The sequence below is a fragment of the Myotis myotis genome, unplaced genomic scaffold (genome assembly GCF_014108235.1).
Source record: "Myotis myotis isolate mMyoMyo1 unplaced genomic scaffold, mMyoMyo1.p scaffold_m19_p_1, whole genome shotgun sequence".
Classification (NCBI taxonomy): Eukaryota; Metazoa; Chordata; class Mammalia; order Chiroptera; family Vespertilionidae; genus Myotis; species Myotis myotis.
The window spans coordinates 222,585,818-222,601,795 of NW_023416313.1; the positions used below are offsets into that span (position 1 = coordinate 222,585,818).

Consider the following 15,978-nt stretch of genomic DNA (forward strand, 5'->3'; position numbering starts at 1 on the left):
GTGTGTATATATAATATATTTTTATTGATTTCAGAGAGGAAGGAAGAGGGGGAGAGAGAGAGAGATATCGATGATGAGAGAGAATCATTGATCGGCTGCCCCCTGCACGCCCCACACTGGGGATTGAGCCCACAACCCAGGCCCTTGACCGGAATTGAACCTGGGACCTTTCAGTTTGCAGGCCGACGCTCTATCCACTGAGCCAAACTGGCTAGGGCATCATATATTTTTTAAAAAGTTCACCAACAGTATAGCATAACCTTTGGTTGACCTATGTTCAGTTGAGTTTTACTGTGCCATTTATATCTTAGATCCAAATAAATTACCTCACTGGAAGTAACATAAAATTTAGGGTAGCCTATATCTCAGGTAATCTGAAAGAAGAATACTATATTAAGTGTATATTAACTTAAAAGATGTAGATTTTTGGAATTACAATACAATTGACAAAGTTTAATTCTCTTTAGAAGAAGAAGTTTTCTTCTCCATGGCTGATATGGACATGTCCCATAGTCTTTCTTCTCTTCCACCTCTTGGGGACCCCCCAAATATGGACCTTGAGTTATCATTAACTAGCACATATACAAATACCCCAGCTGGATCTCCCTTAAGTGCTACTGTGGTAAAGTATTATTTAATTTTTGTTCTATTCTTGAAAACTTGCTTCTAAAATTCAATATTTTATTCATCTGCTTTCCACATTTCTTTTATAGCTTCAGCCAACCTGGGGAGATTTCCTTGATCATCATAAAGAACAGCCAGTAAGAGGGTCAATACTGCCGTCCAACCTAGTTCACCCATCGTCTCTACAGAAGACTTGTAAGTGACAAATAAGATCGTTGTGGACGGTTTCCGCTAGGATTTTAAAAAACTTAAAATTAAAAAAAATGCCATCCTGCTTCTTTTCTTTTCCTTCTTGTATATATGAAGCATTGCTGAGCAACTCACTGTGAAGTGTTTAATATAGTTGCACATTTCCTATATTCTTTGGGTACTTAAAAACTTAAGTATTTTTAGTAAAAAGTTCACCATAAATTTCATATTATTGCAGTTGAAGCGTCTCAACCAACCATCTGATTTTTGTTTCACTGTTTATACTTTCCTTGAAAGAGAACCTCAGGTTTATTCCCTGCAAAATTTAATTGGAGTAGAATACAGGCTTGGAGGAAAATTTAGTGAGCAGCTTGGGTTCATCTCTGACTTTTCCAGTACAGTTTTATTAATGCAAAGCTTTGTTCATACATTTCCTATTGTAGCATACTTCTTTGTACTTCAGGTACCAAGGATCCTGCATGTGAAATGCAGAAAGATAACAGTTCATTTTATTTTACTTGTTTAATATCATTCAAACTATTGTGTAATCACCTGTTTTTGAAAAGGAATGCACAAATAAATGTCATAGTTGTGATATAATGGATTGTTTTTAACTGTTAAATTTTATGTGTATAATTTGAGCACATGCATTTCAGCTCTCCCCTCTAGATCTGTCTCAATGGATGAATCCAGGCCTGAGCTCATTTTTCGACTAGCTGTGGGAACTTTGTCAATCTCTGTGCTTCACATTGATCCATTGTCTCCACCTGAAACATCATTGAACCTTAATCCATTGACACCTCTGGCGATAGCTTTCTTTTCTTGTATAGAAAAGATAGATCCTGCGAGATTTTCAACAGATGATTTTAAATCTTTCAGAACGGTATTTGCAGAAGCTTGCTCACATGATCACCTTAGGTAAATGCTCTCATGTTTATTAACAATTCTTGGAAAAGAACCAAAGTGGACTTTTGTTTTTATCTATCTACCTCACGCCATTTGTTTTTCTAATTCCCATTTTATTTGTAAATGAGTGGAATGAGGGAGGTTTTCTTCCACTGCTGCAAAGATGTTTATCACAGACTCTCTCACTCAGGTTATTCAGATATAAGCTGTAGATAATCTGGAGTTTGGAGATTATCTTTTGTTTAGCTCCCTGCCCTGCTCTTGTCAAATTTCTTTGACTACATTATGCCATCATAACTACTGACACCATTACAATCATAAAAATAGTTGTTCTTGATACTGGCTTAGCAGAGATGGCAGTGGTGGTGAGAGTAGAATAAACTTATTAGAAGGAACTTGGAAATGATCCATATGCCACTGGCCATGAGGAAATGGTACTAAGGCTGGGGAGCTTGATGCTACATTTTCACCTTCTACTTAGAAAACTGTCCAAATAGTCTATGATCTCTCCATGGGTTGAGTTCTAATAGAGATAATTAAATTTGTAAGTATAGTATTGTTAATGTGTTAACATTACATACATATGTGTTACATACATATTTTATAGTATTGTTCGTGCTATTTATTTTAACATGAAAGTGACCTGTAAGTTATCGAGTTGTGTTATTTAATACAATGATTTATACAATATATTAATGTTTTTAGAAAATATTTTGGGCTTTTATTTCAAGTAACTTTTTTGAAGTATTAAAATTAATATGCAAATTAGCTTTTATATTTAGCAAAAGAAATTCTGCAGGTTAGAACCATTGTATCTATTTTTAACAAACTACAAAAAAAACCCCATTTTTTTCTTCCTGTTATTTTTTATTTATTTATTTTTTAAAATATATTTTATTGATTTTTTACAGAGAGGAAGGGAGAGGGATAGAGAGTTAGAAGCATTGATGGGAGAGAAACATCCATCAGCTGCCTCCTGCACACCCCCTACTGGGGATGTGCCTGCAACCAAGGTACATGCCCTTGACCAGAATCGAACCTGGGATCCTTCAGTCTGCAGGCCGAACCGGTTAGGGCATGTTATTTTTAAAAAAAATATATTTTTATTGATTTCAGAGAGGGAGTTTGAGGGAGAGAGAGTCAGAAACATCAATGATGAGAAACATCATTGATCAGCTGCCTCCTGCATGCCCTCAACTAGGGATTGAGCCTGCAACCCGGGCATGTGCCCTTGACTGGAATTGAACCTGGGGCCCTTCAGTCCGCAGGCTGAAGCTCTGTTTACTGAGCCAAACTGGCTAGGGCTCTTCCAGTTTTTGATGAGGTTTCAAATATCTGTCAGTAGGAAATACAACAAAAACAATAAAAACTAGAGGAATACCTTCATTTGAGCACTGAATTTTTAAAAATATTACACGATGTTTTAGATAATTTTAAGAAACTATTACATACATATTTTATAGTTTTAAAGATTTTATCCACTGCAGTGTGCATTTTAAAATGTGGAAGAAGGAAGGGCGGTGTTGGGAAATAAATATATCCTGGATAATTTCCTGTCAACAGAACTGGTTTCTTTATCTTATGTCAGGGAAATTTTAAATAATCTTTCTGGTTAATATCCTTAGGAATATTAGTTACAACTTGAATTTATCAGAATAGGTAGGTCATTGTTATACTTCATTAATACTTGTGTACTGTTTGACACATTGTTTAGTCTAGAATCCAATGCATACTCTCAACTGCTTCATGTCTTATTATAGATTCATAGGCACTGGCATCAAAGTATCCTATGAACAAAGACAAAGATCAGCTTCCAGGTATTTTAGTACTGATATGTCTATTGGTCAAATGGAACTTTTGGAGTGCCTGTTTCCAACTGATTTTCATTCTGTTTCTCCTCACTATACAGAGGTAAATGCTAAGTACTTTCCCTTTATGATTATGCTTTAAGTCTGTCTTGCTCTTTAAGAATTGTATGAACAGAAGTGATTTTCTTAAGGGATAGGAAGTAATATAGGAAGAGGTGTGTGTGTGTGTGTGTGTGTGTGTGTGTATGTGTGCGCGCGCGCGTGCGCACGCGTGCATTTGTTTTATTGAGGCAGATTTTTAAGTATGGCTTTCATGGCAATAAGAGTCTGTTAAAATGTTTGATTTAGAGTTGACAGGTTATGGGCAAATGACTTCATTTCACTCATTTTCTAAGCACTCTTAATTTCAGGAGAATTCTGTTATTCACCTAATAGCTGCTGTGTGCTAAGCACTGTTCAGTCACTGTTGAAGACAAGTGCAATGTCTTGTGTTTGTTTATTATTAATCTGTTGTTATTCCTATCCTAACAGTGTGTCCAAGAGACCCTTTTCTAAGCTATCAGAGTGACATTTGTTGCTTTTATTTTGCCCTCATGTACTTTTTACTTCAAAGCAGTTTCTTGGGCATTTATTTACTTGAGCCCTCCCTACATTCTGTAGGTGAGCTACTAAGTATCACAAAAGTTAACTAACCTGTCAAGATTCATATTGGTAGTAAGAGACAATGAAAACTTAAAGTTTCCTGACTCCAAAAAATTCTTCCCAATATTATGTTAGCACGTCTGTTAATTCATTTGGTTAATTATAGCATACCTTGACCTTTAATTTATTTTCATCTTTGTTTTTAAGCTTTTAATGTTCCATTCCAAAGAACGAACTGATTCCCACCCCCCTGCGTGTCTTCAGCTTCATTACAAGCATTCTGAGAATAAAGGGCCCCAGGTAAGAGGTCTTTCTCTGTGATTACCACCTGTAAGTTTTTAATTGACATATATTTTGTCACAAATGGAAGGTTTTAACTTAGTTTTATAGTATTATTAGTGATCATATTAATGCTTTTCTTCTTTTAAAAGGGTAATCAAGCAAGACTTAGTTCTGTTCCTCAGAAGGCAGAATTACAAATTAAATTAAATCCCGTATTTTGTGAGCTGGATATCAGTATTGTGGACAGATTAAATTCCTTGCTTCAACCACAGAAACTTACTACAGTAGAGATGATGGCATCTCACATGTATACTTCATATAATAAGCATATTAGTCTGGTAAGTAGTCAAAAGTTGCAAATGCTAATCAGAATTATTAATAAGCTCATAGGCTTATTTGGATTATTTCTGAACTTAAGTATTCTTAAATTAACATTATTGGTAATAATGAAAAATGGAGACGTCTTTTATGTCTGGATATTAGATAGCTAAATAAGTTTTGCAAACATACTGGGTGAAACTCTTTGCACCCATTTTAAATGATGGTTGTGAAGATGGTGCAGCAATGTGAAGAAGGCTTGTGAAGAAGTAAACTTCCATTACAATGGTGTGAATAAAATTGATGCATAGAAAAAGAATGAATGGAAATATACCAGTTGGTAGTATTGATTTTGTTAAATAGAATTAGATTTTCTTTCCTTTTCTGTGTTATCTTAATTTTACAAACTGTGATTATAATATATTCACAAAATTTTAGCTACTCACACATTTCACAAAGTACTTGAGCCACCTATAAAATATAGCCCATATAAGATAAGATATACTTTTGAAAATGGGAACATATTTCACAGTGTTATTGGGCATCACATTATGTGACTTGTACTTAAATCTGGTTGCTGGTGTCTTTTCAAAAGCAAATTAAATAAGTCAGATTTGCAAGAAATCTATTAGGAATTTGGGAGGTGTAGGACCAGGAACAGAGATAACTTTGGTTGAAAAGAAATATATTTTATTTTTTACTTTATTTCCTTCTCCCTCACTTAGTGATGGTATTCAGATTAAATCAGCATTCTTTAATTTTTGTCACCAGTTGCTTGTTATTTTAAGTTCTGTGGGACTAATGTCTCTATTTGCTGTCAGCTATAGGTGTAATATTTTTGCTGAAGTAAGAGATAGAACTGGAATGTCAGATGGGGAGAGAAAGAATAGCTTTGTTAAAAATCCAAATCTAGCACCAAAGGGAACTTTATAATCTGGGTGCTTAGAGACTGATTCATGATAGTGCACCCTGGACTAAAGCTTTATCTTTCAATGCATTTTAGAGAAAGAATAGAAACAGGCTTTTATCTGAAGGGCATGTTCTTTGGACTTTTTACTATGACATGGCTGGAGTAAATGGTGCATGTGTATTTTGGTTTCTAAGGGCCATTTGTTGGGATCATGCCCTTGGGTTGAATGAGAACACAGAGTGAGTCATTTACTGGATATTTATGTAGAACCTGTGATGTGCCAGGCTCTGGGCTTAGTCCAGGAAGTACAAAGACAAGTCAGGGATGGTCCTTTGCAATTGGCATAATTTGTCTGATTTCACATTCATATTGAGTCTTTAAAGTAGCATATTTGTAGGTAAATCCTTCAAACTGAATACTGGGTACTATAGTGATTTTTAACTATTGAATTTGTTGATGAGCTAATTTACATGTTATTCTTTTTAAACCTGTAGTGAAATATATATCACTGTGTTTTCACTTTGGTTCAGCTTTTATTTTTATTTATTTTATATGAGGGTTTACATGTTGCTAGTATTCTGGCTTTTATCAATGGCTATCCTATCTAATAAAGAGGGAATATACAAATTGACCATCACACCATCACAAAGATGGTGGTGCCCATAGCCACAAGATGGCAGCGTCCAGTCCCCTCAGCCCCGCTGGAGTCCCCCAATCCTTTCAGTCCTGCCGGGGGGGTGGCAGGCACGTGGTGCGGCCGGACCTGCCCTCAGCCCCCCAGCTGCCGAGGGCCACCTGAGGCTCAGGTAACCAGGGCTGGCCAAGGCTTGTGTTGCCGGCAGTGGCAGCAGCAGAGGAGTGATGGGGCGTCACCTTCCCCTGATCGAAGGGTCCCCTCCCGCCCCTGAGGGCTCCTGGACTGTGAGAGGGGGCAGGCCAGGCTGACGGACCCCCCTCCAGCACATGAATTTTCATGCACTGGGCCTTTAGTTGGATTATAAAATTTCATTACACTAAACTAATATGGTAGTGGTTATTTTGAATTGTATTTTAATGTACTATACTGAATGAGGAAATGTGATTATACATATTGCAATGTTGAGTACTTGAATACTAATGTCACTTGTTTATTTACTTAATTTAACATTTGGCCTATATTTTGATGTTTTGTTTTAGCACAAGGCTTTCACTGAAGTGTTTCTAGATGACTCACATAATCCTGCTAATTGTCGAATATCGGTACAAGTTGCCACACCAGCATTAAACCTTTCTGTTCGTTTCCCAATACCCGATCTTCGATCAGATCAGGAAAGAGGACCGTGGTTTAAGAAGTCACTTCAGAAGGAGATTCTTCATTTAGCATTCACAGATCTAGAATTTAAGACTGAATTCATAGGAGGATCAACCCCAGAACAAATTAAATTGGAACTTACCTTTAGAGAACTAACTGGTAAGATTGCACGTGCCTGTAAAGGCACAGACTATAAACAGACAACTGCTGCTGAAGCCTAGAGCATGAAAAAGTATATGACAGCTGTAAAAAAATAAAATTAAAAAACATAATGTTAGAGAACAAGATAACAGCTTTTTCCCAGTATTGTATACAAATATGTAAGATAAGTCAGTTTTTTTAAATATATTTTTTTATTGTTGACAGTATTACAGATTTCTCCCTTTACCCCCTCACACACCCATGTCTTTACCACTCACTATCTGTGTCCATGGGCTATGCATATAAGTTTATAAGTTCTTTGGTTTCTCTCTCCTCATCCCCTCCCCCCCCTTCCCCCCCCCCCCCCCCCCACACACACACACATTGAGTCTTTTTTATGCCTCCATTGCTTTGGATCCTATTTTGTTGGTCAATTCATTTTGTTCATTAGATTCCACAAATAAGTGAGATTATGTGATATTTGTCTTTCTCAGGTTGGCTTATTTCACTTAGCATAGTAGTCTTCAGGTCCATCCATGCAGTCCTGAAGAGATCCTCTTATTACAGCTGCATAGTTTTCCATTGTGTAAATGTCCCACAGCTTTTTATCCACTCATCTACTGATGGGCACTTGGACAGTTTCCAAATCTTAGCTATTGTAAATAACACTGCTATGAACATATGAGTGCGTATATTCTTTTTGATTGATGTTTTGGAGTTTTTAGGATATTTTCCCAGAAGTGGGATCTCTGGGTCAAATGGAAGTTCCATTTTTAATTTTTTGAGGAAAATCCATACGGTTTTCCATTCCCACCAGCAGTGAACTAGTGTTTCCTTTTCTCCATATCCTCGCCAGCACTTGCTGTTTGTTAATTTATTGGTGATAGTCATTCTGACAGGTGTGAGGTGACATCTCATTGTGGTTTTAATTTGCATCTCTCTGATGATTCGTGACTGAGCATTTTTTCGTATGTCTCTTGGCCATTTGTATGCCCTCTTTGGAGAAGTGTCTGTTCAGGTCCTCTGCCCATTTTTTAATTGGATTGTTTATCTTCCTTTTGTTGAGTTGTACGAGTACTTTATATCTTTTGGAGATTAACCTCTTATCAGAATTATCATTGGCAAATATGTTCTCTCATACAATGGGTTCCCTTTTCATTTTGATGGTGGTTTCTTTGCTGTGCAGAAGCTTTTTATTTTGATGTAGTCCCATTTGTTTATTTTTTCCTTTGTTTCTCTTGCCCTAGGAGATGTGTTAGCAAAAATTCTCCTATGTGAGATAAGTCAGTTTTTGAAAAGAAATTACTAAGCATGATGATTTGTTTGCTTGGTTAAAATACTTCTTTTCTCCGGGGGAATGTAGTGCCAGTGTCTACATCGTTAGCACCAGCCAGCACGCTAGCCAGAATTTGAGTACCACTCTGTGTTAGCAAATGCATTGAGCACTTCACACGTGTTATCTGTGTCCTTTAATCATCATAATCATGTAGGCTTATTATTCCCAATCATTTTTGTCATTTGTAAGCGGGGAATCTGTAGACTTAAGTAGAGGGACCTTCTAAGGTCAGGCAGTAGTAAGTGGCAGCATCAGATTCAGACCCAAGTCTAACACCTAACACTAGAGCTTGAGCTTTTTACCATCATGCTGCGCTCTCTCGTGACTTTCCTTTGTGAAACCTGTTTTAAGTTTTTCTGTATTTGCTTTTGTCAGTATATATATATATATATATATATATATATATATATATATATATATACACACACTTAGAGTGAATCGAGTCCATGAAGAATGCAGGATGGGTGATTTTGACGTTTTTTGGTGTTTGTTTTTGTGTGTGATTCCTTAACAACCTGCCTCTGTCACTACACCTCCCCTCTGCCACTCCACCCCTTCTCATCACACCTTCCCACCACACCCCTTCTCTGCTCACCTTCCCACTACCCCCCTTCTCTGCTCACCTTCCCACCACACCCCTTCTCTGCTCACCTTCCCACCACACGCCTTCTCTGCTCACCTTCCCACCACACCCCTTCTCTGCTCACCTTCCCACTACCCCCCTTCTCTGCTCACCTTCCCACCACACCCCTTCTCTGCTCACCTTCCCACTACCCCCCTTCTCTGCTCACCTTCCCACCACACGCCTTCTCTGCTCACCTTCCCACCACACGCCTTCTCTGCTCACCTTCCCACCACACCCCTTCTCTGCTCACCTTCCCACTACCCCCCTTCTCTGCTCACCTTCCCACCACACGCCTTCTCTGCTCACCTTCCCACCACACGCCTTCTCTGCTCACCTTCCCACCACACCCCTTCTCTGCTCACCTTCCACTAGGGGAATAGGCTGCAAAGTTTCCCTTCCCTTCTCTCTGAGCTTGACACATTCTTAGAGATCTTTAAAACTGACTCTTGTCAATATGATTTCATGAAAGGGCCTTTAGGGGTTACCTAATATTTTCTTATCTCCAGTGGTAAGAGACTCATTATTCTAGAGGAAAGTCATTCCTTTTAAAATGGAATGAATAGACATCTATAGCGTTATTGTGAATAGAGGTACTTCTTACAGTGCTTGATACAAAAATCAACATTTAAGACATATAGTTACTCTGTGTTCCTAAATTAACTGTATAAACTTGTATGAACAATAAAATCACTCAGTGGCACTCAGTGGTACCTGCTGTATTTACTATTCATTAAACATTGGCACGTAGAATTTTGAGTTTGAATGGAAAAACAGCATCTTTAACTTACTGCTCATTCTGTCTCCCAAGAAACATGTACACAAGAAATAGGAACAAATGAATAAATGCTGTAGAACTTAATGCTGCATATGTTTCTGATGTAGAGAATCTTTGCTCCCTTAAGGAGGACAGCACCTTTCAGCTCTTTGAGAAGACATGCATTTTGATTAATCAGTCTTGTTTTATTAGGGTCATTCCAGGAAGATAAAGGAGAGCCATCTATTAAGTTTCTCCACGTGTCTGGTGGAGTAGATGGAGATACAACATCGTCAGATGACTTTGACTGGCCACGGTGAGTAAGCAGATGGATATGATACATACATTTAATGAGATTTTCCTTTAAAAAAATTACTATGCTTTTTTAAACCATCATTTTGGCTATTAAATTTAAGCTAAAACTATCCATCCTTGATGAGAAAACCCAGAGGAAGATGGACAAATGAAATAAAAAATGTATTTTAAGTGCTGTTTTCTGAAAGTGTCTGTTAGGTACTGTGAGAGGTGGAAGCATAAGATGTGCTCTCTGGTCTAAGTGGAAGAACCAGAGAGTCATTGGCCATGTTAAAAATAGTTCAAGGCTGCAGTAGAAGAGAGGTCCTAGGGCACCATTTGTTAGTCGTCAAGTGAACTTTATGCTCACTGATGCTTTGGGAGAGTGTTTTTCAAAACTGGGGGCATTTACAAAATCCTGGTTCTTGGGCCCCACCCTGGGGTCCTCGGCTGGAGCCTGGGCATCAGTGTAGTTTAAAAGACACACCAGGTGATCCCAGTGTGCAGTTGGACTTAGAGAACCACAGCCTCAGGATCCCTTAGACTGGGCGACCATTCATTAGTTTAAATTAGCCTGATAGTGGGCTTGGATTATGTTTAAAATAACTTATTTACTTGAAATAATGACCCATTATTATGAAAAGGAAGTATTTGAAGCCTCGCTAAAGGTGATCTTTTTGGTGCCATTTTCCTTCCTGCCTTGTTTTACACCCCACCACCTATGTATCAGACCTGTCAGACTCAGGACAGACATTACTAGTATCAGTACAGGCCTGAAAAGCCGCAGGAGCTTAGAGCATGAGTTTTCATCATAAGAAATGGATCTACTTCAGTTACATAATTTGGAAGCACAATTTCCGTTAGGATAACTATAAATTAAATAGTTGTGAAACTTTGTAACTAGAGCCAACTGTACCACCTACATACGTAGTAAAAAAGAAAAGGCCGTTCTGGATGGGACACAGATGCCTGTCCTGTTTGGGGGGCATGCCTCATCGTGACAATGGGCTGATGTGGTGACAAAGGAGAGACTGCACAGCCTTGTGCTGGTGATGGCCAGCAGAGGAGAACACAGTCCTTTTGTTATTGAAAATCCTAAAGGAAAGGTGACTTGGTGGTTGCAGTTCTGATAATATTCCCTAGTCAGTCTCTCCTCCATTTGAACATATTTTATGAACACAAGGTTTCCTAGGTGTGCAAGTATTCCATAATGGCAAAACAGACTGCGTGCAGAATAATTAGGGTTTGTGAGAATAAATAGAATTCTTAGTGAAATTAAAAACAAATCTTTGTATCCTCAAAAGGTCAGATTTTCAGTTAGTAAGAATAACATGTTAATCCCTCTCTTTGGTTTACTTGTTTTATCAATTCTATACTTTAAAGTTTACAAGACGCTGAGAAATGGGGTAGATTAGATATAATTAGACTTTGTAGACAAGGTGAATCCACCATTAATGATTCAGTCAGTGGTTTTTGTATTAATTTACATAAAAGTTAAAGTTTTGCAGTTTATACATGGATCTTGATTTTTAAAATTGTCCTTGGTATCAGAATTGTATTGAAAATAAATCCACCAGCCATGCATTCCATTTTGGAGAGAATAGCAGCAGCAGAAGAAGAGGAGAGTGATGGCCACTACCAGGAAGAAGAGGAAGGCGGTGCTCACTCCCTGAAAGACGTGTGTGATCTGAGAAGACCCGCCCCCTCTCCCTTTTCTTCTCGTAGAGTAATGTTTGAAAATGAACAGGTAAAGTAAAAGTGGGAGCAAGCCACGAAGAAATGATCCTTGATTATGTACTAATGGCTTTACTTCTTTTTCTTTAAAAAATACTTAGCACACTGTTTGTGCTAGGTGTTCAACTCCTCGGTGGAATCATATTTTTGTTTCCCCCGTGGTTAAAACAAAAAGTCACATGCTTATTTATTTGCTGACAGACCAAGTCCTCTGCTTAGAGTAAGAAGCAATTACTATTTTAAACATACAGTGGTTATTTAATGCATTTTTTTTTTTTTACTAAACTGTCATGTTTTAGATGGTGATGCCAGGAGACCCTGTAGAAATGACAGAATTTCAGGATAAAGCAATCAGCAATTCTCACTATGTCCTGGAACTTTCGTTACCCAATGTTCACATGACACTACCTAATAGAAGCTTTTATGAGAAGCTTTATAATAGGTGAGTGAAACACATTTGTTGAATGGGATGGATGTTTTTGCCTGACTGCCCTTCTGCCTCCCTGCTTCCCTTTTCTTTCCTTGCTGTAATATTATCTCTGCCTCGGTGAACTTGGTGTGGTGCTGATATAGAACCCTTACTCTATGGTGTGCTGTCATCATAGCAGTTTCCTAGCCAGTGTGTCTGGCAACTGCCTTACTTGTGTGTGAGATATTTATTCCCTTTCCGTCTGTCACTTACCGTAGGTACTGAGCAAATCCCATTCTGTGTGTGCCATGACAGGAAAAGAGCTGGGCGATTCCTGTCTAGAGGGCCAGCAGTACTGGGGTGGAGTCAGAATCCTAGTCTTTGTTTCAGAAGTATCCCTTCTCAAAGTCCAAAACAGGGTCTGGTTAGAATGATAAACTGTAGCATACACTTCTGTATAAAAATTAAAATATATTTAAAGCCCCTTAAACATATATACCCAGAAAATATGTTGGAATAAATGGCATTCTAGGGTTGAAGGTCATAGACTATGAAGACTTGGGACAATTTACCTAGCGTCTATGAGCTCAGCTTCCTCATCTGTACATGAGGGTGATACTTGTGTCGGCCTCAGCGGGTTGTTGGGAGGATTAAATGGTATAAGACTTGGGAAGTTGTGGGAACAGTGCCTGGCACATAGAAAGCACTCAGTAGTCATCTGTCATTGTTCCCCTTCCTACCCACTGAGGAATCCCTCTGTAGCACACCTGCAGGTGGTCATGTGGGTTCTAGATGATGAGGTCATTGTTCCCCTTCCTACCCACTGAGGAATCCCTTCTATAGCATATTTGCAGGTGGTCACATGGGTTCTAGATGATGAGGTCATTGTTCCCCTTCCCACTGAGGAATCTCTTCTGTAGCGCACCTGCAGGTGGTCACGTGTGGTTCTAGATGATGATGTCATTGTTCCCCTTCCTACCCACTGAGGAATCTCTTCTGTGGTGCACCTGCAGGTGGTCATGTGGGGTTCTAGATGACGATGTCATTATTCCCCTTCCTACCCACTGAGGAATCCCTTCTGTAGCGTACCTGCAGGTGGTCACATGGGTTCTAGATGATGATGTCATTGTTCCCCTTCCCACTGGGGAATCTCTTCTGTAGTATACCTGCAGGTGGTCACGTGGGGTTCTGGAGAAGACGTCTTAGTGTCCATCACCACTAGCTTCCCAAATGGAAGCAGGTGGTTCTAATTTCCGTTCATCTTCAGAAACTTCACACTGTTGTTTCAGCTGTAGATTTGCTTGGTATCAGATATCACTGGCCCTTTATTCCTGAACTGTTAATGATAAGTTCTGACTACCAGTGACCGGGACTGTTGGTCTTAGAATCAGAAAATTAAGTTTCAGAATGACCTTTGTAGTTCAGTTGTCTTGAAGATGAGATTCACAGGATAGTCCATTGACTATAGGAAGAAAATATGAGTGCTTCTATTTAATTTTTAAAAAACCGTTAAAACTTTATATTTTATATTTATTTTATAATATACATAATTTATAAAAAGTTGCATGTAACTTATAAATTCACATGAGGGAGCTTTCCTAATTTTTTTAACTTAGGGTTTACAGATGATCTGAAGATCAAACTATTGATCTCTAGACTGTTCTTATTTTATACTTGAGGAATGTCTCCTGAGAGCCTGCAGTGTGCAAGGCTAACCCAAGCACAGTGAAATGACTAGCTCAAGCCCAGCACAGAGGGCAGAAGGGCTTAATTCACTTTTTTTTCTTTCGGTGTTAATTGGTTGTTGGTTAAATTGGGACATTAGAACAGTGATACATGCCTTAAACTGCAATTTATAAATATATGTTTGTTTACCACTTCTTTTTAAATATAGGAAAAGGCTTATTTTTTAGTATGACTCACTGGTTGGAATTTTTGCATAATGTGTACCCAGAAGGCTTTGTCTACAATTTTCAGTTTCAGTTTCTTTGAAGTGGAGTGAAAAAAAAAATAGTTTCAAAACAATTTGAGTGCAGAGTCCTTCCAGGTTTTAAGAGTTTTTCCACCTCAGTCTGTATACTTAAAAGTCATCAGTTAGCACAACATTTAAACTATCCTTACAATAATAAACCCAGCTGGGATGAGCAAACTTGAGGCCAAACACCACTGACCTGTGGTGAAGAGACAAAACATAGGGCTCAACTGGTGGGAGTAGCTCTCAGCTGCGCTAGAGAGTGGTCTGTCCCAGCAGCCAGCAGTCAGCATGTGGGACATCCATCATCATGTCAGAGAACTTGCTTAAACCAGGGAGCTCCAGAGGACCTGTCCATGTGGGAGTGGGTTCAATGAGGGTTGCTTAGGAGAGTTCTGTTCTCTTTTACTCTGCCCATTTGGCCTCTCAGGCCCTAGAGTTAGGTCAACACCAAGTGCCCCTCCCCCCTGTGGATCATGTAAGTCACACGTGGAAGTTCCTTGGGTGTGAATTATTTGCCCCTTATTTGGCTTTGTATATATTTATAAATTTAAAAATTAATATTTTTTAAAATGTTAAACATTCTTAAACTTGCAGAAAAGTTGCAAGTATAGGAAAAAGCTTTTCCCTGAACCATTTGAGGGTAAATTGCTGCCCTAATGCCCCTTCAACTTTGACACTTGAGTGTATATTTCCCACATACAGGGACATCTTCATAACCACAGTTCACCAACCAAAACGAGGGCATATATAGTATACATTGCTAACATCTAGTCCTCAGATCCCATTCAAGATTTGCCAGGGTCTCCATAATGTACACACACACCCTCACACACATGTGTATATATGTCTATGTATATATAACATATATAATATTTAAAAACATTTCTCTGAACAGGAGTTATAACCAGCTTATTTTTACTTCATACATTTAAAATACTGGTTTGTTCATTTAGTGCAGTGATGGCGAACCTTCTGAGCTTGGCGTGTCAGCATTTTGAAAAACCCTAACTTAACTCTGGTGCCGTGTCACATATAGAAATTTTTTGATATTTGCAACTATAGTAAAACAAAGATTTTTGATATTTATTTTATATATTTAAATGCCATTTAACAAAGAAAAATCAACCAAAAAAATGAGTTCGTGTGTCACCTCTGACACGTGTGTCATAGGTTCGCCATCACTGATTTAGTGCCTTGGTCAACTAGCTTTTTTTAAAAAAGATAGTGTCAGTCTGCGGTACATGAGAATTTTTTCTGTGCTAATAGCCCTTTAGAATAGAATATAAAAAAGAGTCTAGCTGGGTTTATTAAGTATTTATTGAGCTTCTATTATATCTCAGGCTCATAGCCACAGGATCATGGTGAAGTATCCTTAAATATCTCATATTTTCTTCCTTGTTATTAAAAACACCACCAAAATATAAATAAGAAAAATAGTAAAATCTTATGAAGTTTTATTTGCATACTGTGAACACCAGGTTTTATTTTAAGTAATAGTTTCTCTTTATGACGATAAGAGAATAGTTGTAGGGAATAAGGAAAGGAAGACCATTTCCTGAGAAAATTCACTTCATTATTTATACATATAGGAGTTTAGATAAGACTGGATTTAAACTCTTGTTTTAATAAATATGCCCAAGAAGCCATGAGCCAGATGGACACCACACAGTTGTGGGGCAGTTTCAGTGTGTCTGAGCCATAGTTCTGCCTTCTATCCCGTGTCTTCCACCTAGAGATGTT

The 15,978-nt window shown here is 38.3% G+C and overlaps 1 protein-coding gene across 11 annotated transcripts in view; it reads left to right on the forward strand.

Moving 5' to 3' along the window:
- ATG2B (autophagy related 2B) overlaps positions 1–15,978 on the forward strand; it is a 74,139-nt gene that overhangs the window by 25,520 nt on the left and 32,641 nt on the right. For 10 of the 11 annotated variants that reach the window (XM_036317766.1, XM_036317715.1, XM_036317760.1 and 7 more), the window contains 10 exons: positions 468–622; positions 714–819; positions 1,470–1,731; positions 3,480–3,630; positions 4,377–4,469; positions 4,601–4,789; positions 6,856–7,129; positions 10,040–10,142; positions 11,672–11,867; positions 12,154–12,296. In XM_036317766.1, the coding sequence (XP_036173659.1) occupies positions 468–622; positions 714–819; positions 1,470–1,731; positions 3,480–3,630; positions 4,377–4,469; positions 4,601–4,789; positions 6,856–7,129; positions 10,040–10,142; positions 11,672–11,867; positions 12,154–12,296 (1,672 nt within the window). The remainder of the gene's footprint in view (positions 1–467; positions 623–713; positions 820–1,469; positions 1,732–3,479; positions 3,631–4,376; positions 4,470–4,600; positions 4,790–6,855; positions 7,130–10,039; positions 10,143–11,671; positions 11,868–12,153; positions 12,297–15,978) is intronic. The other variant, XM_036317751.1, reaches the window with a different exon arrangement.